The 27,278-nt window shown below is 28.4% G+C and overlaps 1 protein-coding gene across 1 annotated transcript in view; it reads right to left on the bottom strand.

The window, feature by feature from the left end:
• Positions 1-7,192: 7,192 nt before the first annotated feature.
• LOC136091226 (uncharacterized) overlaps positions 7,193-27,278 on the bottom strand; it is a 74,219-nt gene continuing 54,133 nt past the window's right edge. The window contains exons 6-9 of the mRNA XM_065818366.1: positions 16,291-16,596; positions 14,618-14,740; positions 9,814-10,113; positions 7,193-7,337 (exon numbers count right to left, since the gene is read on the bottom strand). Coding sequence (XP_065674438.1) covers positions 7,264-7,337; positions 9,814-10,113; positions 14,618-14,740; positions 16,291-16,596 — 803 coding nt within the window. The 3' untranslated portion in view covers positions 7,193-7,263. The remainder of the gene's footprint in view (positions 7,338-9,813; positions 10,114-14,617; positions 14,741-16,290; positions 16,597-27,278) is intronic.

The raw sequence follows: 27,278 nt of genomic DNA on the forward strand, positions 1-27,278 counted from the left end.
CCATTTAGACCTTAGAGAATGGGAAAAGCTTGAGAGTTATTATTATTTTTTTTTGGGACACCCTAATATATATATATATATATATATATATATATATATATATATATATATATATATATATATATATATATATATATATATATATATATATATATATATATTTATATACATATATATTAGCGCAGAAAAAACAACTTTTTCTATGGTACTTTAAGTTTCATGCCTATACGGCAATCATCAGCCATTGAAAAAGGTATTCAATGCCTGATGATTGCCGTATAGGCATGAAACTTAAAGTACCATAGAAAAAATTGTTTTTTCTTAGTTAATATATATGTATATCGCTCTATTTGAAGTATCTTTTTAATATTGAGCACTCTTTTACGACTATGAGTTTTGTTTTATTATTATAATACAAAATAGCCTTAAATATCAATATATATATATATATATATATATATATATATATATATAATATATATATATATATATATATATATATATATATATATATATATATATATATATATTTGGGTGTCCCAAAATTTCAAAAAAATCTTAATTGGTGTTTTTTCCCATTATACTTAATGTTCTGATTCTAAAAATATAAAAATTTTTAATTTAACACTTGCAAAAGTTATAGATGTAAAACTTGAAAAATTTAAAAATTTAATAAATATTTGTAAAATTCCAATTGTTGTTACAATTTGCATATTATTCTTAGTAAGAAAGCTTATGATCATTACATTTAATATTTTCTTGTGCTTATTGGAGTAGGCATTCAGTTTTTACTGTATACACAACACATACAAGTGTACGCAGTTTATAGTACAGGTTTACGCAGTTTACAGTACGAGTGTACGCGGTTTGCAATATCCAGAATATTTCAAAAAGATCTGCGTTTGTTCTTAAAGTTTTTTTGTTTAAAATTTGTGTTATATTCTTTTCAAATTTCATAACTGTAAAATAATATTTACTAACCTCATTTAATTTGTATTAGCTTTGTATTAGCTTAGTATTATTAAATACGATTTTGGTAAAATGGGAAGAACTAAGTGTAAAAGAAAAGCAAGTGGAGAAAGTGGAAGAATTCTATACAGACAAACCCAAGAAGACTGATTTACCATCTTAAATACCCACTGAATGAACTTCCACAGAATCAACTTCCAAGTGTTGGCTGTGTGTTGAGACATCTGGAAAATGTCTGGTCAACAAGGTGACAGAATAACAAAAGAATTGAATTGTCTCATGTTTACTTTTTAAAATCTAGCTCATCTTTTTTGTTTGTTTTAGATCTGCAAGATTCAAACCAACCAAGCAACTGGTTGCATGTTCACAAGCTCATGTAGGGTTTGATTTACTTTTTAGAGATGTACCTTGTTCTACAACAAGTAAAAGATGGATTTTTTCATCTGTAATAGAAATCTGAAAAAAAACTGGTTGTGGTGATTTCATATTAAAGGAAGCTTCTGTAAAAGAAAAGATTCTAAAGCTAGATCAAAATTATAAAAAGATGCGAAAACTCCGCTGTTTAAACTAGGATTCCAGTTAAAATATATTTGAAAAGATACAATTGGATTTTATTGAGGAAAGTAGCTGCCTCTTTGATATTTCTGTTCCTCATATTGAAGATAAGATTGCTTCTGACCGTCTTCGTTCTAAGAATGCAAAAGATGAGCATTTGCTTTTTTACAAAGACCAAAAGGGTGAAAGGAAACAATATATTTCAGAAGAATTAAATAAAATGTATCAAAAAGCCATGATTAACAAAGAACAAAGATATCAGAGACTGTTGAGGATAAAAGAAACAGAGAAACAGAAAATCAGTATATACTTTGCTCCAGCAGAAATGCATGAACAGGAAAATTCCTTTGAGTATGAAAATTCTGACCTTGAATCTGATAATGAACCATCCTCTGAAGAAGATTTTGATAACGAAAGTATCCGATATAAATCTAACCCAAAGATTTTCATACGTATCAGTCCTGAAGAACTGATAGAATGTACAACTGCAGCTGCTGCAAGATATAATGTTGGATTAAGACCTCAAACTTCAATAGTGGCAGCTATATGTAAAAAAGGTGGTGTAAATCTGGATGAAATCAACTTATCAAGAAGCACAGTCCATAGAAAATGGTTTGAACAAATTGAAGGTGATCAAATAAGACAGGAAATATTTGACACATCGAAAAGGAAGAGACTTTATCTTCATTTTGATGGAAAACAAGTAAAGCAGATAAACTTGCCAAGACATAGAAGATACAGATGACATACTCTTTGGAGTGGCTCAAGCCAAGAGCTATGGATACTATGGTATTACAGATCAGGTTTATGCTATATGTTGTGACACTACACCATCAAATACTGGGATATTTTCTGGAACGGTTGCCATTCTTGGCTACAGTTCCACATTTATTGTTTATGTGCAGGAGGCATATGTTGGAAGTCCATATTTCACACTTTATGGACGCTTTGACAGGTGAAAAAACAAAGGGTCCGAGAAGAGATTTGTACACAAGACTGCAAAAAGGATGGCGAGATGTTAAAAAATCTTTGAATATATATGGTTTAGTGAAATTTGATTGGAGTAGACTAGAAGTTGGTTCTCCTCTACATACCACAGCTAGTATAGCCCTAGAGTTTGGAGAGCAAGGTATTACGTTGGGTACTTTTTGAAGAGGTGATTACATGGAGGTATTTTACCTAGGTGGAGAAGTTCCTAACTTTTCTCTTCACCAACCAAGAGCCTGCCATGAAGCAAAATGCATTGTATCTTCTTAAACTCACAATGACTTTATAGATATCTAAAGTCATGAATGAAGAAGAGAAAACCATGGCAAAACTGCTTCTTTTTTTGTTGCAATCAGCTATACTCAATGGTTTTTAAAAGCATATCTTACTAACAATGCTCCAAACAATGATCTTAATGCTTTTAAAGAAGTGTTTCATATTAAATAGCAATATTCAGACCTGGGACATAATCTACTTAAAAGTATGCAAAGACACACATGGTATCTTAATGAGGAGCTGGTTTTATTGGCTCTTGCTGATGCTAATTTAGACTATGATATATATATATATATATATATATATATATATATATATATATATATATATATATATATATATATATATATATATATATATTATATATATATATATATATAGTTACAAATTTATACACAAATGAAAAAATGTTGTATTTTTGCAAGAAATTATTTATCGATTTTGAATCGCTCTTGGACAAAAATTACAAATTTTTTTTTTTTTACTTTTGGCCAAAAATCAAGTTTTTCAGACCGCTGTGCAAAGTATAAAACTTATATCAACATATTAAATCCTATTGAAATTATTATAAAATGCACGGCTTGCGCATTTGACCGCAAGCCGTGATAGATTTAAAAAGTTTTATGCGTACTTTGTAAAAAATATTAGGATTTATAAACTGAAATTTTTTATAAAAAATACTTAAATTGTAACATAAAAATGTTCTCACTCCCCCCTTTTTTATTAAAAAACTTCTTTATTAGATCTAATGTATTAAGGACTTGAGAGTAAGTAAATAAACAATTTTGCAACTTTAACTTCTCTGCAATCAACCAGTCAAATTATTACATATGTAATAATTTGACTGGTTGATTGCAGAGAAGTTAAAATTTAATGTTAATTTTTAAAATAAATTAAAAGTTGGCTTTCATTGACAATAACTTAACTGTCATTTTTAATAATAACGAAAAATGCAAGTACCGTCTGTGTTGAAACTTTTCCTAATTGTTTTACTTAACGATTATTTTATAATATATACTGATTATACAGGTTTTTTATGCATATATATTATTGCAATATAAAGGCGTCTTGCAGGTATGCGTTTTCCATTACTCAAATATCATTCTTAGAAAGTATTTTTATGGACACTGTATCCTCATCATAGGATTTCAAAACATTTCAAAGTTTTCGGCAAGCAAAGTTTGTTCGATTACACAATGTAACAAAAAATTTTTTTTCTCTGTTTATCGAAATTTTATGATGTTTCTAATTTAATTTGAGTATGTTTATTGGGTAATGTGACTCTTCAGTCACATTACCCAAATTTGGTCTGAAAAATTCCAAGTGTGAATGCAGGTAATGCAGCTTTCGTACAATTGAGTTTTCCACTAGCTCTTTTGTAGTCATCACTCTTATAGTTGCCTAAAACACTATGAACAACATGACTAAACGCAAACCATGCTTCTTTTTCAACAGCAGACATTTTGTCCTCCAGCTCCTTACATTCCAACATAACTTTATTCTGCGGACCAACGAATACACCTGATGAAAATTTTGATTCTGACACCTTTGGAAACATCTGCCGAATATGCCGAATATGAAATGATTCTGAACACATGAGAAGGCAAGGAAGTGGTCGTGTGGACAAAATCATGACCCCCAAGGTATATATGACAGAAATAAGAAAAAAAAACTTAAATTTTAATATAATAAAATTATTAAATTTTTAAAATATAACAAAAATATTGAATATGCATTTGAGTAACTTAATTTCTCTCAGTATACAACAGTACTAACTCCAAGTCTGAACCATTTCATTAACTTTATTGTTGATTGGCTGAAAATAGTTTATGCAATATATTCAGGAAAAATAAATTAGGAAATCTTAGAAGTATTTGAGAAAATTATCTATACTTTAGGAGAAATTAGGTCTTTTTAGGATGTTTTTCAAATATTAGGACAATTTAGGATTTTTTAGGAGGCGTGCCCACCCTGTATATATATATATATATATATATATATATATATATATATATATATATATATATATATATATATATATATATATATATATATATATATATATATATATATATATATATATATATATTTTTAAACAATTTTAAAATGAATTCTAGAAAATAGAGTGCTCAATGTTATTAAAAGAGCAGAGCAATTTAGATTAATATATATATATATATATATATATATATATATATATATATATATATATATATATATATATATATATATATATAAACAACCTTAAAATGTATTCTACAAAAAAGAGTGCTCAATGTTCTTAAAAGAACAGAGCAGTTATATATTAATATATATATATATATATTTATATATACATATATATATATATATATATATATATATATATATATATATATATATATATATATATATATATATATATATATATATATATATATATATATATATATATATGTATATGTATATGTATGTATATATATATATATATAATGTTATAAATGCATTACACATATAAAAAAACTTTGAAATATACTTTATGCTTTTTTTAGGAAATCTTGATGATAGGGCAAAATCAATGCAAAAGCATAAAAATCAAAAGCATAAAAAATCAAAGCAAAACCATAAAAAAAACGGTACCACTGAAATCAGCATACCAAAATTATGTAAGAAACATTAAAAAATTAGCAAAACAAAATATTGTTACATTGTGTTATCAGAAAATTTTCACAACAACTTTTAATAAATTCAATTATTTTCGCTTTTACCTATTGACTCAACAGATTATGAGCCAATGATGCGTACTAATCGTGTCTTATTGAGGTAATCGCGCGTATCAAAAATTTGTTTATACTGTAACAATGATTACATTCTCCTCTGTTTTTCCATAATTTTTATTTAACTGCATGTTTTTAAACTGTTGAGAATTTCTTGAAATTTAACCATAAAATTCCCTAGTGTATACAGTATATACAGAATTTTTTACTATACTTTTTAATCAAGTTTCACTGTAGTAGTAATGGATGGTTACTAAAAATCCGGACTTATTTTCAAGGGCAGTTACTCAATAGTTTTTAAGGTAGAAATTAAATACAAAAATATCATTAAATAGAGTTTTTAGTTAATTATTTTTATTAAGTTTGTCTTCAACCTGTCTGTTTCTTCAGATTCGACCAACTCTAAGACGAATTGACCCAAAAAGTGAAAATAGAAGGTTAAGATCATTTTTTTTTTCAAACAAAGCTTTATTCTGGATTGTAGTAGCTTCACGTCTATTACTTGCCAGTTACCTACATACACTTTGCCTTTCAAATAAGCTCAAGACTCTTTTATTCGACGACATTTCAGTACAGCAGGCGGGTTGTAATTTTTTTTATATTGTTAATTGATGTTTTGTGCATCATAGCAGTCGGTCACGGTTTTAGCGTAAATACATTATTGCTATCGGCATGATGAACGTTGATGAACGGCACTAATCTTCCCTTAATACAATCCATTCCGTAGGTGACTTTGTTGACTGCAAGGCCGCTGGGGTTAAAAAATAGCTTGAAAATACCTTTGTCAAAAGCAGCCAGCCAGACGAGCAGCTTGGGTCTGTCACTAGAGTAGTAAGTGCTGTTTCCGTTAGTTGTCGAGTGTGAAAGAGTGAAAAAAAACTTGTCGTCAACGATAACCTATTTTCTTTGAAAATCGCAATAAACGCCGGTCCTCATTCGCTTTTTCTAGCTCTCCTGTCGATAAGGTCTCTGTTTTGTATAAGTTTTGATGTTAGTGTAATTGGGAAGAATATGCAAATGACTGCATCCATATTTTCGACCGGCTTGCCTCATCAAAACCCAGTCACTGTGGTCAAACATGATTTTCAACCACCTTGGGGGTCATGATTTTGGCCACGCGACCTTGCACTCTTGTGTTCAGAATCATTTTTAGCACGTTTGATTATTTGGAATTTGTCAAGCATAAAAGTGATCCACTGTGAACTATTCAAATAAAACTCGTAAACCCGTTTTTCTTGCATGGAAATCATTTTGCTTGGAAATTATTTAACTTCTATTTTCCCAAAACAAGTAAATTAACCTCTAGAGAATAATATAGAAAATAAGCTTTGAAATGAATATAAGCATGAAAAGAAAAATTAAGCTCGAGGCATTTAAAAGTCAGATTAAGTTTATACCAAAAGCCAGACTAAGTTTGTGCGGATTTTTAGTAACCACCACTTATAACTATTAGTCAAAATCTAGAACTAAAAATATATTTGTATATAAACACACATAAATTCGAAAAACAATCGAAAGAATCGGTTTTGGTTTCAGAAATCGATAAATTAATGATTTTTCAGAGATGGTTAACCATTAACCTCTGATAAACCTCGATTACTTTTATAACTAAATGCCAAAAGTTCTTTAATGTAACAAAAAAAACGAAGAAAAAAACAAACTTTTTTTATATAATTTTTTTTTCAAACTTTACAAAAATTCAAAATCCTCATATTAAAAATCAACCATATAAACGATCTTGAAGTTTTTTAGCTAGTTGCAATTCTAATGCCAAATTTAGTTGTAATCGGCTCACTAAAAACAATTTTTTCTTAATAAAAAATATTTAAATACGCTTTATTGACATAATTAAGTCCAAGGGCGGATCCAGACCATTTCGTAAGGAGAGAGGGGGGGGGGCGATTTTAAATGTTTTTCGATTTGGGGGATGCAGACGATCTAGCAAGGGGGAGGCAATTTTCAGATTTAATGATTTTTAAGCAAGCAATCACACAATTTTGAACTTGCACCACATTTTATTAAAATTGTAATTTTATTTAGACAGCCTAACTACATTATTTCCATTTTCAAACAACTTGCTGTGTTTAATATATAAACTTACAAATATAAAAAAATTTCAAAACTTTCTTAAGCGGGGGCGATCGCCCCCATGGCCCTTTCCCCTATCCTAAGAATCCGCCCTTGATTAAGTATTAAGTATTACTAACTATTGACTACTATTATTATTTTTATTATTGTCAAACTTATTATTACTATTTATTATTATCAAATTTACATTAAATTAATTATTATCAATTTACATTAAATTAAATTTAAATTAAAGACAGTAACTCTAGTTCTTACGTGTATGACAGTAATGGAATATTTAAAAAATAACTTACTACTTATAAAAATATATAAAAAATAACTTATTACTTATAAAAATATTAGAAGTATTAGTAATAGTTATTCTTCCATACAACTATTGGATTAGTTAAATCATTTAAATCTTTTAATTCAATACTGACAAATAAACCTCGAGGACTATCGAGGACTATCGAGGACTATCTACCTAGTATCAATACTAGATTTATTTAACTTATTCATTTTTAACACTGTAACACTAATTTATACATTTTTAAGAGTCTGGTCCTTTTGTAATTAAAATGTACTTTTCTGTTAAGACCATTTTGCAAAACTTGGTTACTTTCTTTTCCTGAATAATAGCCTTGTCTTTTCTTCCATAAAAAAACCCTCTAATTTTGGTTGTCAAATCCTGACTGTCTTGAGTGCATTTTTGATTTTTCTCCTCTAATTTTTACGCATTTAATTCTTTTACTATTATCATTATTAGCTAAAGCAACTCAATAACTCAATGTGATCTAATCATGTGTAAGTCAACAGACGGCCGTTTAAAGCGCACTTGAGTAGTTTTATGATTACCTTCTTATAAACTTTAAAGATCTGAAAACTTTTCTCTTCTTGTAAAAAAAAAACTCTTATGTTCTATATCTTTAACAGTGATGAAGAACAAGCGATTGATGGGCTTTTCTGTCACAGTGCTGTTATCAATATCAGTATACATTGTTGTCAATGTGGTACTTTGTGAATCTTTTTGAAAAAATTTAGGTTTCCTCTTTCTTTCTATACTTACTTTTTTCTTACACTTTTAAAATAAAAACAAGCTTTTCTGGTAATTCTATCAACATTATTCATAACCATTTTTCTGTATGATTATTGATCTTCTAAAAATCCTGTTTTAAAAAAAGGGACTTTTCTTTCTTTTTTTAAATTAACATTGTTATTATTTAACCACTTCTTGAATTGTAATATTATTTAACCACTTCTTGAATTGTAATATTATTTAACCACTTAGCATCTTCTTTGAATGTAAAAAGGTTTCAAAGGTTTGTTTTTCCGATCCTATTTTGCTTATGGATAACAAATCGTAACAAATTTATACTTCTATACTTGTCATGGCTTTTGATCATTTGTAAAACTCTATATATAAGAAACAAGTTAAGTTCAATTTTCTTAGCTAAAATATCTTATATTTTCTAAGCTAAAATATCCTATATTTTCTAAGCTAAAATATCCTATATTTTCTTAGCTAAAATGACATATATTTCACTCATTTGCCTTCTTTGCTGGTATATTTGGTTTGAGGTTATGCTTTATGAGAAGATAACACTATCTCACATCTTTATCATATTGGCATCATTACTTCATTTAAATTAATAAATCTTACAAACTAAACTCCACTATTTTTCTAATCTTAAATTAATATGTTCATTTTATTATACAATAACAACAAAAAAGATTTATAAACTGGTAAACAATCTGTTTCATTTAATTGGCAATTTTGAATTATCAATTCATTTTGGGAGAAAGCAAGATAATTATCACTTTTTTACACTCTTACATATTGTTATGGCTTTTCGATTTTCAGTCAAATTTTTAAACTATATTGGACAAATTTAATCTCAATTTTAAATCTGGTGCATATTTCAATTTTGTTTCAGAATAATTAAATTTATTATTCTTAGAATAATTATCTCAGAAAAAGTAAGTTTTATTAGGTGAGAAATGTAATATAAAAACGATGGTGGAAATATTTTAAATAAAATTCAAAAGCAAATATTTTCAGGAATATTTTGTCTGGAAAATGTGTCTGTTTGTGCGTCTGTGTGTGACCATGTTGCTATTGGTCAGTATGTACACTTAAATACATTCTTACACATACACAAGTTTAAAAAGTTTCTACAAAAAGACTTATCTACAAAAAACTTACATGACTGTACAAGCTTAAAACTTGCAGCTCGTCTGTATTTTTCATTGAGGGGTTCTTCTTTGAGCAGCTTAATGGTGAAGTGTTCATGTTTAAGAAAATATCCTGGTTCATTTGCTGACTCAAAAGAAACGTAGCCTGGGTAATAATAGCTTTCCAGTAAGTTAAAAGATGCATCACCATTAAAATGTTCAGAGGTAAAATCTATAGATTGTAGCTTAAGACCAAATCCTTGAGCACGTAAGTATTTATCTTTATCATTGACTGATTGAAGAGAAACAAACTGGCTTTGTCCATTGAGTGCTAAAAATATGGTAATAACTGATTAAAGAAGTGATTAAATAGGTTACAAAACATAAAAATAAAAAATGTCATAAAATTAATAAGATAAAAAAATTAAGTTACATCATATTAAAAAAATATATTATAATACGTAAAAAAAAATTCAAAAATTCAAAAAAATAAGGCTAAACAAAATTTTGATTGTAAAGTGGTTTTAACAAAAAAAAAAGCTATTGCAATGAAACTTTTGTAGATGCTTCATACATTAATATTTGTGCACGCATACACTTTTGTGCACATAAAGATGTTTCTGATAACATTCTGAATCATTGCTTAATTTTTACCATAGAGAATAGTATAGTAATTATTCTGGAATAGTATAGTAATTATTTTTACCATAGAGAATAGTATTCTGGATAATTAATAGTATAGTAAAAGTTCTGTCACCCTGTTACTGATGCAACCCAGTGCTAAATTTTCACATGTTCTGTTGCTTTGTAGGATTTGTTTTTGAGGCAAAGACTAGAAGAAGTGTACTTCCTGTTATCAATGCTATATAATATCTGTCATCTCTATAGTGTTATTTATTTTTGCCTGTTATTTAGTTGAAGGTTACTTTAGTTGCTGTGTTAGCTAAGCAATAATTTATTATTAGTAAGTTGATGTTCTCTCTGAAATTCTGGCACAGTGATTGTTTACCAGTAAGTTACTAAATATAAGTTTTATTTTCTTCTGTTTGAACCGCTCATATAGTATTAGCTCAACTAGCAATAAGTGACAACTTTATAACATACAACTTTATAACATACAACTTTATAACATACTTTCACCTTAGTTTTTAGTCCTTCAGGTTTAATATTTTTCCTAATGCATTTCCAAAATCTTTTATTTAAAGTTTTAAAGTACTTTTATGTACTGAAAATAACATCTTTTAGTTTCAATTTCTATCTTGCGCTCTTTTGCACAAAGGAGTTTATTTCTTGAAAGTAGAACAAAGCTGGACAAATATTTAATGAAAAAAGGTCTGGAAAGAGTTGGACAAATATTTAATGAAAAAAGGTCTGGAGTTTCTTTATCTCTGAACACACAGTATAGCAACAATGCTGAATTGGTGGCAAAGCTGACAATGCTGGAGTAAAAGATTTTGAATGTGTTTTCTTTTGAGTAGAGAATAGTTGTAATTGATTGTTATTGGTTTAATGAATATTCATGACAATATCAAACTGGTAGTATTTAAATTTTTGCTTCAGGTTAGTTAATTTGAAAATTTTATTTTTCATGTATTAAATGGTATAATTAGTTTGGCATTTTCTTTGTAAAAATAAATTTTGGTTCTCAAAAATAAAGAGATTTCTTGTTCTATATGGATTTTGTCGATTTGCCTTAAATAATTAAATTATTGCCTTCTATATGTAAATAATATATATAAATTATGCAATGAAAATTGAGAGTGAAGAGAGAGATTTTAACCCAAACAAAACTAACTTATTTAATGCAAGCAATTAACGCAACATTATTGATATTCCTATACTGATAATTAGCAACTCTTTCACTGACTTGAACTTTTACTTCTCACTTTTCACTTCTCACTGAGTCTTCTACTTTCACTGAGCCTTCTACTTTCACTGAGCCTTCTACTTTTACTGAGTCTTCTACTTTCACTGAGTCTTCTACTTTGACTGAGCCTTCTTCTTTCACTGAGCCTTCTACTTTTACTGAGTCTTCTAATTTCACTGAGTCTTCTACTTTCACTGAGCCTTCTACTTTCACTGAGCCTTCTACTTTTACTGAGTCTTCTACTTTCACTGAGTCTTCTACTTTGACTGAGCCTTCTACTTTCACTGAGCCTTCTACTTTTACTGAGTCTTCTAATTTCACTGAGTCTTCTACTTTCACTGAGCCTTCTACTTTAACTGAGATTTCTACTTTGGATTATCATTCAATACTGACCTCAAAAGAAAATAATTACAATCTAATGCATAGCTAGCATTAGGAGGGTCCATTTTAAACTTTTTTTTGAAATTTTAACAGGTTTTTACTAGTGATGACATTTTATCTAAAAACGCTAAATACAAAAAATTTCGAATTTAGAACGAATTTTACATCCCCCACAAGACATTGAAAGTTCAAGTAATTGATTGTGCAAGTAATGCACAAATTTTTTACTAACAAACTGTTGTTTTTTCTTAATGGGGTTCACACAATTTATTTGACAATAACTAAGGAATAATTCTACAAAAATTTAATAATTTACGATTTATTGTACTTATCCCACAAGAGACTTGTTTTAAAACACCACAGATATTGCGTAACATAATTTAGTTTAGTTACTCTTATTCCAAAACATTTCAAACATTTTAATATCGATACTTTCGTTCCATTATGAATTTAATATTATGAAATTGCATTTAAGAAAGTTATTAAGTCTTAATTCTCTTGAGACATCAATAGTTCTTAAAAACATGCCGCAATGTTAATAAGTTTAATTTACAATGTTTTAAATGAACCTTATTCTGTATCATTTTAATGTTGCAAAGTATAGATATAAACGTAAAGTCAATAACAGCGCTTATATTACAAGCTTCAGTCTTGTATTAAACCACGACTATGGCTCCCATACCAAAGAAGATTGGTAGACCTAAATAAAGTATTGGAAATAATGTATCTATTGATTTAGAAGATTCAGTACTTAGATCAGGAAAAAAACATTCACAACATTCGATACATATTCCACCTGTTGCTATACACAAAAATATTGCTGATAAAAAAAGCAGATGTTCTTCTCATTTAAATCATTGGATTATTGGTTTTTCCTTAGAAAACTTTAAAGGAAGAAAGCTAACGATGAGTAGAGCTATATTGAAAAAATATTCTTTGAGAGAGAAAACGATCCTAGAAAAGAAATAAGACTCATTACAAATCATCTAGTTAGCAAAATTGTTCAAATCTTTTGGTTACCTGCTCATATTCCAACAAAGCATAACAAGAAGGACTGTGCTGATCAGATTGTCCGTTTGGTAAAAGAATATGAGACGCTGAAAAAATTCCTGAAAGCAGAAGACAAGAAAGAAAAGTAAAGCAAAAAGCTACATCTTATACAATTAAACTGGACAGTCTGTTTGATATATCACATACAGACACTTACACATAGCTGAAACACTCTGGTAACGACTAGTGGCTTATTGACTGGGAATTTCTAAAAAGCCAACGAAAGTTTTCTCAAATGGGCTCAATGGCTGGAGTTGACAAAATACTTGCTGAAAAAGAGCGACAACGCTACATCAAACTACAGTATCAGGAAAGAAAGAAAAGAAAGAAATTGCTTCATATTAAGAAACAGCAACTCAAATGTTTAACCATTAATGATAATAATAAAGTCAATGAGGGCGATAAATTTTCTTCAGATATTACGGAAGAAGATGAAAGAGATAAAAGTTTTTCAGTGAAAGAGAAAAAAAAAACATCATTGCAAATCAGCGATAACAATAAAATTTTCAAAAAGTGAACTATTAAAAGAAACGTGTATAGTTGCTGATGGATCCGGTATTAGTGAAAGACAACAGCTACTTATTTTGGGAAAGACTTTAAAGGTGCATGTTTCTCAAAGAAATCAATTGAAATTATTTTTCAACAAACAAACAAATAGAATTTCAGTGACGTTATTAATTGTATATTTATTAATTTCAATAAATCTTTTGTGGGATATATACAAATAGTCGTAAATTATTAAAATTTTGCATAATTGTTTTCTAATGGTTAATAATTAAATTGTGTAAACCCCACTAAGTAACTTTAACAATTAGTGGATAAAGAAGTTGTGCAACACTTGCACAATCCATTATTCTAACTTTAAATGTTTTGGGGGGGATCTAAAAATTGTTCTAAATTCAAAATTTTTTGTATTTAGGGTTTTTAGATCAAATTTTATTACTGGTAAAAACCTTGATTAAAATTTCAAAAAAAAGTTTAAGATGGACCACCCTAAGCTAGCGTCTCCTATACATTTTTTGAAATCAAACTTTTTTAAATATCTAGTTTTTGTTAGGTATACCTTTTTATTGTTTAATATTAAATTTCTAATTTCCATTAAAATGTTTTATATTAACTTTTTATATTAATATAAATTTTCATATTAATATTTTATTATTAAACCTTTATATTGTTTATTATTAAATTGTTAATATTAAACTTTGGATCTTCACAGAGGTGGTATCATAATACAAACTCTTAGTCCTGATATGCAAAACAGGTTAAGCATAAGAAGTTAACTTAACAAAACAGGTAGGCCACAGAAATTAAATTAAGCCTTAGACATTAAACTTGTTTAAAAAAATAATTTTTTATTCAACTCACCAATTGATGGATTGGGGTACAATTGATGGATTTGGATTGGATCAGGTACTTACAATTTATATTTCCAGAAAGTAAATAAAAATGTACATAAACTTTTTTTAATGAAAAAAGTAAAAAAAAAATAATCGGTGGTAGCAAATATCAATTTGTGTGCAGCTATTTATAATCATACCTTTAACAATACGAAATTCATCCAAGCCTTTATAAAGAATAGCTACAGTTTCAGTGTTTCTAATACCAATTCGGTATTGTGGGAGATCGTTGGGTTGAAATGAATACTGCTTTCCAATGCGTGCTATTAAAATTGTTTAATAAATTATTCAATTATTTAAATACAACTTTTTTAATTTAAAATAACATTAATTAAACTTAAATAGCAACAACAACAAAAAATTATATATGTTTAAAGCCACCATATAATCTTAAGTTACAAAGAAAGGCTCATAAATTTGCAGAGGAGATTGTTTCAGAGAACAGATCAGATGAATGATGATAAACTAATAAAGAGTCAGTTAGAGGAAAGATCAGTTAGAAATCTATCAAATTTACAAATGATAGATGATTTTTTAACGCAGTAGTTTTGAGTAAGCAACTAAAAAAACTTAATTAAAAAAAAAGTAATAACTTTACAATATATATATACAATCAAACACTCGGTTTTACAATTAACAACATGGTTTCTAAAACAATAAAAACTTAACTACAAACTTATTCAAATTCCCTAAGAATTTATAGCATAATAAAAATGATAAGCAATTTAATAGGCATTTTATATACTAATTTCAAAATAGAATTTGACGCCGTACATTAGAAGAGAAAAATATTAAAATTAGACTTGATACCAGCGCAAAGTCCATATTTGATCAGGTATAAATTTAATTTTAATGTATTTTTGCTCATAAAACGATGCCAACCTGATGCTGCTAATCAAGTTGTTTGCAAGGCCATTTGTTATCTGGGTTCTTGTATTAAAAAAAAATGTATGTAAGAATCCTATTTATCGAATGGAAAACAAAATGTTATAATTAAAGATACAAAAAACCAGATTTGTTAAAGGTGTGATGTTTCACAAAGTTCTGCACTTAAGTTATTTTTTCTCATTATATATTAATGATATATTTTCTAAAACTAATATTATAGGCAAAATATATCCAGAAAATAAAATTAATGCAATAGCAGTAAATAACAAGTCAGACTCAAATTTATATTGATAAATTAACTGAAAAATAGATGATAAATATCAAAATATGTAAAATTAAACATAAAATTAAAAACTTTTCATTGTCCAATGAAAAACTTTGTTGAAATTTTATTTTTGTTTGCTATTGAATTTTATCATATTTAAATATTATACTAATTATAATGTTTATATACTTATGAAATGCATTATACTAATTATTATTATTTTACTATTACCTCTATATTATTTAATTCTGTACTATAATACTTATATTTTTTTTAAATTGCTCTCAGTTCAATAATATCTATTTATTTTTATTCATTACCACTTGATTGCGCTACTAAACCTGAACATAAGTAGCACTTGATTGTGTTACCTAGGCTGAACATAGGTAGCACTTGATGTTGTTACCTAAACTGAACATAGGTTAGTTTAGGTAACTACATAGTTACTTAGGCTGAGCACACATATTTGAGGATGCTTCCTAACATTAGTTGTCACTGATATACATTATATAATATAACATAGATTTTTATAATTGCTTTTAATATTATTATTATTAATATTATTATTAGTACTATTAATTATTGTTAATATTATTTTTATTGTGGTTATTGTCGTTATTATTGTTTACCAAATAAAAATTTTGTAAATATTCAACTTACCCTCATGCATCTGAACAAGTTTAAAACTAGCATCACTTTTAAAAGCATTAAAAAAGAATTGTTCATATTGTAATATCAATGTGTCCGATTGATGTCTAATATAATATTTTGGATAAATGGTGGACTCAAATGAGACGTATCCTGAATAAAAAAAATCTTCACGAAGAATAAAAGAAGCATCATTTTTGAACGGTTCGTTGTAAACATCTAATGAGTGTAGCTTGAGAAATAAATCTTGTTGGCGCAGGTATTTCAAGTTATCTTTTGCCGAGAGAAGAGAAACAGCATCAGCTCGCCCATTAAGTGCTATATAAAAAAGAAAAAATTGGAATTTTGTTTTAAAATTTTATTTTAAAGCATTAGAACCAATAAACAAAATAAAACACAAAATACAACAAATAAAATATTACAATGACTTATTTGCAACTAATTAGGCAATATTTTACATCGTAACCCATATAATTTATTAAACAAAAAATTAATAAACAGTTAGTTTATTGAACAGCCTTTATACAGCCATATTTAAGATCAGCAGAAAAAAAATTTAAGAAAGCAAAAATAACACTGTATAATTAAAATCACTGTTCATTTTACAATTCAGCAAAAAATTAAAAAAAAAAAAATTGTTTGATACTTTGACGCTTCCATTGCAAACACTTTAAAATTTATCATTAACTCACAATTTAGTAAATGGCCAGAGTATATAAAAAACATTATTTTCGTCTTATCATCAAGCACAGTGTAACAACATGTAACAATTTATAATTTTTAAATTTTTATGAGTGTTAACTGAGAACTAAATAAATGTTTACAAGAAAATAACAATTAGAAAATAAATTTTAAATAGTGAATAAAACAAGGTCAAAAATAAATTGGATAAAACAAAAAACATAAACAGAAAAAAAACCCTGAAAAATGCAATAAGTGATAATGATTATTGTCAACAATTCTTTTAATTTTTTTTTTTTAAGTTGCAACAAACGACGCTTTGATCCAGGTTTATTTAAACTGCAGCTATTCCTTACATAGGCTTGGATGAATTTCACATTTTTAACAAATTAGACACAAATTGATATTTACTACCAGAGATTTTTTTTTAATTAAAAAAAGTAAACATTTTTATTTACAAAATTATTCTGTTTATTTATTACTAAGATTAATTGTAGTTTGCAGAACTATTACTAAGGTTAATTGTAGTTTGCAGAACTATTACTAAGATTAATAATAGTTTACAGAACTATTACTAAGATTATTTGCAGTTTGCAGAACTACTAATATACTTTTTGTGTTTGTTTATTAGAACCTATAAAATATGTAAAATTTATTTGCCCCAAAATTGTGAGTTGGTTGAAACTGCTGTTAATATTTGAGTCGTTTGCAATGTTATAACTAATAATTTTATATATAATATAAATATATAGGAAGAGTATTGTATAATAGTTGTCAAAATTAGAATACTTCTAATTTAAGATAATTTTAATTAAAAACTATTGGGTGGCTTTGGCCATATATTTAGGATGACTTTAAGTGAAAAAGTGTAATGATTTGATTTTTAATGTTTATAAATTTTTTTGATTTTTTTTTCAGAAAATAATAATATTATTGATTTATTAATTTTTAATTATTTTTAGGATAAAAAATATTCTATTAAAAATATTTATAACATAGAGATCATACCAAGAGCCTGTTGCTGGAAGTCATGGTTATATTCCATATACCAAGGAAACATTAACCAAATGTTTAAATGAAGTAAAAAGTGGTAAGTTAACACAAACAGAGACTTTCTGAACCTTTATAATTCCCCTTTTAATAATAAAGAATAAACTGAAAGGGTTAGGTAATAAAAAACCAGGCGGTTGCACAACATTTATGGAAATTGAAAAAGTTTTTGCAGTATTTTCAAATCTTATGCAGAAAGTAAAAAGAATGTTTATTAGATAATTTGAAAGAAATATGTCTGGTGTTGAATGGGTAAAAACATTCTTAAAGAGATATAAACAATTAAGTGTTAGATATGCAACTTACATTAAAAGAAAGAAGGCAGAAGTACGTACTGTTATTATAAACAACTTTTTTGATATCACTCCTGAACTGGCAGGGGAACCTCCATCAAACATTTGGAACTTTGATGAAACTAATTAAATTTAATTATTATTTAATTAAAGACCTTGGTAATAACTAGTAATAACAAAGTGAGGATTAAAATATCCTAAGAGGATAATTAATTCAACAAAATCTGCTGCATCTTCGATGCATTGTGGTAATGCAGAATGACATATCATTTCATATATTGTCTACAGAGCAGATTCAATGTGGACAACTTGAAAAGAAAAGAGACCAAATGGAGCACGCTATAACTGCTCAAAAAATAATTGGTTGAATGAATGAATGGTTTGACTCCAGTTATTTTGCAGTTATTTTACAGAATCTTTATTGTGGCCTAAATTAAAAATCTCCTGGAAAATATGTTCTAATTGGAGACAATTAGTCATTACAAAGGAATACATATGTCTTTGTGCAAAGAAATATTCAACTTTATTGCACTTATTGCATGTATTCTTTTTTTACATATTTAGCAGAAGCTAGAGGTGATGATCATGCACCTCTACATAAATAGCACCAGTAAGTCTTCGTTGTCCCATATAAAAGGGTATCATCAATTAATGTAGCTAATATGAAAACTACTATAAATAAAAATAAGACAAAGAAAAAAATGGCTGTTGTAAAAAAAAAAAAAAAAAAAGTTATCCACTCTTGAACAATAAACTATAGATAAACTATTGACTCTAGTACTGATAGTTTGATGATTGATGACATAATGATTGAAGGTTTTTGTGTTTTAGATATTAATAAGGTTTCACTGTCATTTACACTTGAAATAAAGTTTCAAGCTGTTATTTTTGCTTTAAAAACATTAAAAACAAATCACCTGTGAATATGTAAAACATGTAACGATTAATCAATAATTATAATTTGTTTTTGTTAACCAAAGTCATCACCATTATAGGGGTGACTTAAACCGTTAAAAATAAAATTAAACCATCACAAACATAATGTTTATATTTTTTATATTCATTTTTTATTTATTTTATTTTTTACATCATGCACATCTAATACAATTTACATAAACATTTAATCATTCATAATTAAATTTTGAAAGAAAAATAATTTTAAATTTGGGCATTTTATGGTAAAGAAAAGAATTAAAGATATAAAAGAACACACAACCTAAAAAAAGCTGTAAATAAAGTAAAAAAAAGCAAACATTTTTTATGTCAACATTAATCCCAAAAACAACTTAAAAGTCATTTTTTTAAAACAACTTTAAAGTTGTTATGAACAACGACCTGTAGATTCAATACAACAAGTACAGCAAACCTCCAATGTTGTGGCCTCAACAGTGTAAAAACGCATATCAATAAAATATTAACAATAAATGATATAATAATTATAATAACAATAAATAATAATAACTATTTATAATGACAATTTATGTTTTTTTAATAAAAATAACTAATCTTAACTTATTTTCACAATAATAACTATAATATTTGTAATAAATATTTCTATTAAGTTGTGTTATCATGGTTTTTAAAAAACAATAAAATTAAATTAGTTCCTTAATTATTTTAGTACTTTTTACGTAAAGTGTTTCCAACTTTGTCAACTTTAACTATAAAAACAACTTATATTTTTATGGTTAAAATTGATAAAATAATTACTAATGATTCAAAAAACAAACCACAAAAATTGTGAAATCTAAGCGTTAATTAAAATTTAAACATTTTTAATGAAAAGACTTTCAAGCAAAAGTTTAGAAACAACTTTCTTTGAGACGGTTTTTGTTGGTTGATTTTCAACCAAATGCCTTTGCAGTTACACACAGTACATTGCAGTACTCCCCATAATGCTCAATAGGATTGACATCTAGACTCTGTGAAGGTTATTCAAGAACTTTAATTTTATGCAATTGATTATGGGATAAATTGTCACAACTAAAACACCCCCAAGCCATAACATTTCCTCCTCCAAGTTTAACAGTCGGTAACTGATATTTCGGTATGAGTCTGTCTCCTAGTGGATGCCTGACTCTGTCACTACTGAATAGCATATACTTTGATTCATCAGAGAAAAAGACATTTGATCAGTCAATAACTATCCAACTATGATCTTACGCATACTTTTAATTTTTAAATTTATAATTTAAATAAATAGCTTTTTAAAACTGAATTAAAGGCTTATAAATTTTTTTGTCAGATAGCAAAAACGTTTTCTTAACTAGACAGCAGCCACTGGACAGGTTATTTTTGTCATAATCGTTATTAAGTAGTATCATTGCTTTACAGCTGTAACTTTAGGTCTTCTAGTGGAAGGTTTACTTTTAATAGTTGTAACATTAGGTCTTCCAGAGCTAGGCTTACTTTCAATAGTTGTGTGCAAATGAAATCTTTTCATTATAAGGCTTATTTCTGGTTTAGAAACATTCAGTAAAATTCAGAAATCTAAATCATTTTTTTACTACATTTTTTAAAATTAATTTTTTATTGAATTTGAAACTTTATTAGCATTTCGTATGCTTTTAAAATATCATTAAGTAATTGAATAACTAAATTTCAAAATTATTTCGGTTTTAAATTTTGTTTTACAAAAAATTGATTGAATTGCAGGAATGATACTGTATTTAAACTTTTGCACAGAAGCCTTTTAAAAAATAATTAAATTTTAATTAACCATTAAATTTTACAACTTTTAAAATTGTAATTGCATATATATATATACCATAGAATCATTAAATATGGAAATTTTAACTAAAAATTTAATAGAGCGAATATTAAACTATTTCTATTTGTTAAATAAACTTTATGAAAAGAGTCAAAATATATATAAAATAAAGTTTTACTTATAAAAAGTATTTTATTTAGATTAATATTATTATTTTCATTAAAACTTTTTTGCTGCTGTTGTCTGTGATTACCAATATACAGATTTAATTACGGCTGTATTTAAAATAGGAAGAAACACTCACACAAATTTTTTACTTTAAATTTTTGGCACTTTATTTTGATGCTTGACACTGTTACACTTATTATAATGCTTATTAGTAGGACGCTGATGAAAAATATCAAATAAAATTGGATCCAAGACTGATCCTTGCGGAAAAACACTAACTACAGGTAACCAATTGAGTTGAGTGTCACCAAGGATAACTCGTTGAGATCTGTTGGTCAGGAGATTGAGATCTTGCAGGTCAGCTTCAATCCAATTGATAAGATTTCTTTCAATTCCATACATTTTTATTTCTAGAGCATTCATTGATGTGGCACTATGTTAAATACTTTGATAAAATACATGAATACGGTATCAATGGGTAGTTTTCTGGCCATGTTTGCAGTAAAAAAACTCCATATTCAAGCAGGTCAGTTTCAAGAAGATTTGTGACTTTAGATGCATTATGGCTGCTTTTTTCAAAAGTTCCTCATTATTTTACATGTGATTGAGGGAAATATTTGTAAACTAGTCTGTGGATTGCGGGATCAATTTTTGAACCTTTTTTAAACAAATGTCTTACATTTGCTTTGGATCACAAGCTTGGAATTTCATCATTGTCAAATAACTTTTCAAAGATGAGAGTAATTAAAGTGATCATAGAGGTAGAACAAGGACATCAGGACTGACTGTTTATACCAAGCATTTTGGATGTATCAAGAAATGAGAGTTCCAGAAATGTGGCTTGAGAGTCGAATGTTATGGTGTTGAAGGTTTAGTTGATTTGACGATTAAAGAAGGAAAGATTGTCACAAGATAGCTCTTCCCTGAAAACTGCTGAAATTTATTGTTGAGTGAGTTAGCTAATGTGATTTTGTTAGAGCTAATGATCTCACTGAGCTGGTCATATGCATCAATGAGACTTAATTTATTACAGAGTGCTTGGTATTTATTAATGAAAAAAGTCTTTTTGAGTTACAACTAGTCATTGACCAGAGCAAGTTTGAAGGATTTCAGAAAAGACTGACTCAATCTTTCGACAAACTTTCTTGTTTTTTTATATTCATAAACCAGGAATGCAATTTTCCATTTGGAGTTGAAGTTGTGGGTCCAGAGTAATTTTTAAAGACAAATCAAAGGCGGAAACAGTTCTTTTGTTTCTTTTATTACAATAAACTGAGACAAATTTGGATAGTGGAGACAACAGAACTGGAAGTAAAATCTCTGGGAAATCAACATCGCTAGCAATAGTTATGCCATTGTGTTTTTTGATTAACATTGCTGCTACCTAGTGAGAGATAGTATTGGAAATTTCAGAGGTTTCGGTACCAGAAAATGGAACCATGTAAATACAGCCAAAAAGCAGACTTTGGAAGCTTTAGTTTAATCCTTAGTTGTTTTGACAAGTAGTGAATGAAATCTTTGTGTAGTTGGGATTCTTCGTTGGTTAGAGATAAGTTTGTTGTTTATGTTGTTATGTTGAGACTGTCTGATCGATGGAGTTGAACGAATTCGCAGATGGAGACTGAACTAGGATGATGAATAAAGTGAATGAACAGCTGTACCTCAGCAGCTGATTTCCAACTAAAGAGAGAGAAATGGATTCCTCTCCCTTTTGTTGATATTGACTGTTTAGGAAGCGTCAATGCATTTGATTTTTTAGCTGTGGATCATAAATTGAAAGGGTTTATCAAGTAAGTTTTTTGCAAATAGTTCTGTGTTTTCAGTAGCATGCTTTTTGTTTAGGCTGTTGAATGTGGTATGGTGTCATTGAATGGGGTAGTGGTGTCGTGGTAGAGCGCTCACATTATAAGCGAGAGGTTCTGAGTTCAATCCCCATCATGTCCTTGGTAATACAGCGCTCAACTTGTTTCTCCGTGCAGCAGCCTTGTTCGCCAAGGTTCCTGTTTCGGAGTTATAGAGTTGAGAGAGGGTTATAACAACAAGTAGCCTCCTCATCTGTAGTGTCCTTATCAGCCTTGGGGAGGTGAATTAACAAAAAAATAAATGTTTCTTGTTTAAGAGGTGTATGGTCTGGACAGATATAGACAGATTTTAATTTATCTACTGAGGCAGGTTGTTTAACATTAAATAAGAGATGACTGCAGTGCTCATTTTCAACTCAATAATGATTAATTCATTTGGGTTGGCGATGTTTGCAGTTAAACTGGTAGTATTGGTTTGCCTTTTTTACTTGTTAATAAATGCCAAATGAAAAGCAACATTGTTGTTTTTTGAGCATACTTTGAATTTAAAGTAACAGCTGATTATAGTATGGGGGTTTCAACCATTTTGACATTTTTATCAATCGTTTGGATGATGGCTTTGTTAGCTTCTGAACCATGCTCAACTGGGCTTGCTCAATTAAGAATTGTGGTCGAACTTGGAAAAGCAGACTTTGGCAGTTGAGCAAAATTTGTTGGCTGCTAGAGCAGTAAGATAGTTGATTGAAAATGGTGTACTCATTTTTCACAGATGGTTTTCAATTTGTTTAATATGATGTGATAAGAGGGTTACTACTCTGAACATCACTGGATTTTTTTTTAAATTTGAACTTACCTCCCAAGGCCATGAAGGCCACTACAGTCGAGGAGGCTACTTTTAGTTGTAGTTACAAACCTTTCTCAACTCTATAACTCCGAAACACAAACATTGGCGAACAAGGTTGCTGCACAGAGAAACAAGTTGAGCACGGTACTATCAGGACTGTAGTAGGTATCGAACTTGGAACTTCTTACTTATGAAGTTAGCACTCTACCACTACACCACTACGACATTAATTAGCTTATGGATTACCTTATGGTGGAGAAGTAGTTTAACTTATTAAAATACTACTCGACTTATCATCAAGAAGTATTTTATTTAGTTTTAAAGCTTGCGTCCATTGCAGTAGCATTTGTGTCAGTAGCTTGTAGTCGTATTTAAGTAAAGTAGAAACATTTTACAACTTTATTTATTTGACAAAATCTTAACAACTCGACTTCATAGAGCAAAACGTTTTTCAGATTTGAAACCAGAATAAAGTACTACTTAAGAAACACCTAATGACATTTAAGATATCAAAAACTTGTTTTCCAGTGTAGATGGAATAGTGGGAGTCCTGGGAGAAGTAAAATAGAGGACTAAAAAAAGTGCTGTCATTTATCAGTATTTATTAATATAGAAATATATCAACAATATTGAAATACTTGTAAGTAATGGAGTTTTGTTAGGGTTAAAATTCATCAGTCACTGCAGGCCCCAAGCAGTCAGAAAAGAGAGAAAGTTTCCAGATTGGTTGCTTTATAAATCAATCAAAAAGTTATAATTTTTTACCAAGACTGGAGTATTTTGTTGCACCATCAGCAAATAGACTTTAGAGGTATAATTATCAAAAAGATCTTTGAGAAGAAGAACACAGGATAAAGTACAGAACCATGCGGGTTCCAAAAGTTACTGGAAATGATGGAGAGTGTTGTCCTTTAAGTACTTTATTAATGTTGTGATAAGAAAAGAATGATTTAATAGTTATAAAAAATTATCCTTATGAAGCAAGCTTTCCAAAGCAACCTCGTGGAAAGGACCTTGTGCTGAACTTTATCATAAGCTTTTGATATCAAAAGCAATAGATTTTGCGTCGCTGCTTTGATCTAAAGTGCGATGGAACCTTTTAGTTATAATGTTTAACAAATCAACAAAAGGATCTAAATCCAAATTGATTGTCAAAAAGTAAGTTGTAGGAATCAATATAAGATATTTGAAGATTATCAATTAAGGATTTGAAGACTTTGCTTAATAGTAAAAAGACTGATTGGGCTATAGTTGGAGAGAGAGAATGGAAAAAAAGACAGACAGGGCGTTAAAGAGAGAGAAAGAATGGAAAACAAAAATCAGTTAAATAGTTTAGAGACTAATTATAAGTGTTCTGGAGAACACTTTTGCAAGACTGAGTGTCTGTAAGAGAACATATAGAAGTTGTGATAGAAGTCTAAATCTATATGGATCAGAAGCTGTTAAAGAGTTTAAGTAAAAATTAATGAAAGTGAAAACTTTTAAAAGTAAAATAAAAGGTTAAAATTTGAAAATAAATAATGTGTAATGTAGTGGTGCATCAAGTTAAAAAACAAAAATAAAATGCTCAAGTTTTACCATGTTTTTTTTTTTTGTTAAAATTTTTTTTTAGTTTCAAGTTCAAATGATTTTCAACCATTCGGTCTTAATATAAAAAAACTTTCAACATTATCATTGATGAGTATTCAGATCTAAAAGAAACCAATAGTATCGTTGTGAATAAATTTAACATTTAAAACAGCATAAAACTCTCTTTAACAAAATTATTATTGTACAATTAAAGCTAGATTGACACTATGTAGCTGTTACAAGCTAGATATCCAATTATATTTACAATGAATTTTAAACCTTGTCTTTAAGAGAAAAGTCTTAATTAGAAAAATTGGTCTAAATGTTACAACAATATTACATACAAGAGCAGATAAAAGACTTATAGACGTAGAAAATGGAATCAGGAGTATATGGTTAGCAAAATGAAAAGAGACAACTTTAAAATATGTAAATTTTGCAATGGATTGGATTTCCAAGAGTAATATTTGTAAATGAAATCTTAAAAGGTGTCAAAAAAATCAAATACTTAGTTAAAGTTACTTTTTCCCATTTATAAATGTATCAACATTTTTGTTATAATAATTATTAGTAAACAACTAAAGATATGTTTTATGAATCAAAACAACTAAAACAACTAATGTCTGGGTTAAAATTTACCTGCAAATTCCAGGAACCTCTGGAGCACCACAAGGTATCCCAGAGGATATTGGAAATGAAGATACCCTAGAAATGAACAGCATGTTGTCTTTTTAGGACAACAATAATATTGTAATTTTAAAAAGTTATCAAACATTTTTTTGAGCTTTTCCAGATACACTATTTGTTGAGAGCCTACCAAGAAAACCAGTTTGCCATCTTTATCAAGTTTTTAATATGGCATTTTGGTGAGAATCTGCTTAATCTTTGCATAGACTTTGGTCATATGACAGTTGGAAAACTCTCTTAAAATCTCAAAAGTTTTTAGGTCATTAGAGAGAACCTATATTGTCATAGGACTCTTCAGAAAAAAAGAAGTGTGTGAAAAATACAATGTAACTTGTAGCTGTGTTTCTTCTCTTGAGAGTATCAAGCAATACTGTCTCTGAATTGTCTGAGCTCTGTGTTATGTGCAGAATCAGCAAATAGAGGCAGTCACTCATAAACTTGGCCTTGTGGTAAGCTTTTGGCTGCTTAAAGAAGTTAATTATTTGTGAGCCCACAAAATATACCAGTAGCATTCAAAGATATTTGAATCTTTACAATTCAAGAATACTTTGAATCAATGACCTCGTCACTTTCCTTGGGACTTTTAATACTCAAAATACCAAGCTGAAAGTCTAAAGGGTCTGGTAAAGAAACAGTTACATTATTTTATTCATTAGTTGTGGGTTCTTCTTTACTGGTGTTATGGTTTACTATATTAGTGTTTGGATAATCTGCACTTTTGACCCAACTACAGTGAGTGTGTGTTTTTATTTCTGATTCATTCCCAACAATATGAGGTAGTGGTATAGTAATAGAGGGCTTACCTCATAAGCAAAATGTTTAGAGTTTGTTCCCCCACAACGCCCCTGGTAGTACTGCACTTGTTTCTCTGCACTCAACTTGTTTCTCTGCACAGCAGCCTTGTTCGAAAAGGTTCATGTTTTGGAGTTATAAAGTTGAGAGAGGGTTGTAACCACAACTAAAGTAGTCTCCTTGACTGTAGTACCCTTCATGGCCTTGGGGAGTTGAACTACAATATTTATCTATATATATATATAAAACAAGGCTGCAAACAAACACTATTAAGTTGGGAGTTACTAGAAAAAAAAAGAATAGAGTTAAAAAGCAAGGAAACGGTTGACATTATACTAGAAAAGTTGTAGGTTGTATGAGTCAGGAAAACATGAAAATGAAAGGGAGTTCCGAAGCGCATTTGA

The sequence above is a fragment of the Hydra vulgaris genome, chromosome 14 (genome assembly GCF_038396675.1).
Source record: "Hydra vulgaris chromosome 14, alternate assembly HydraT2T_AEP".
Classification (NCBI taxonomy): domain Eukaryota; kingdom Metazoa; phylum Cnidaria; class Hydrozoa; order Anthoathecata; family Hydridae; genus Hydra; species Hydra vulgaris.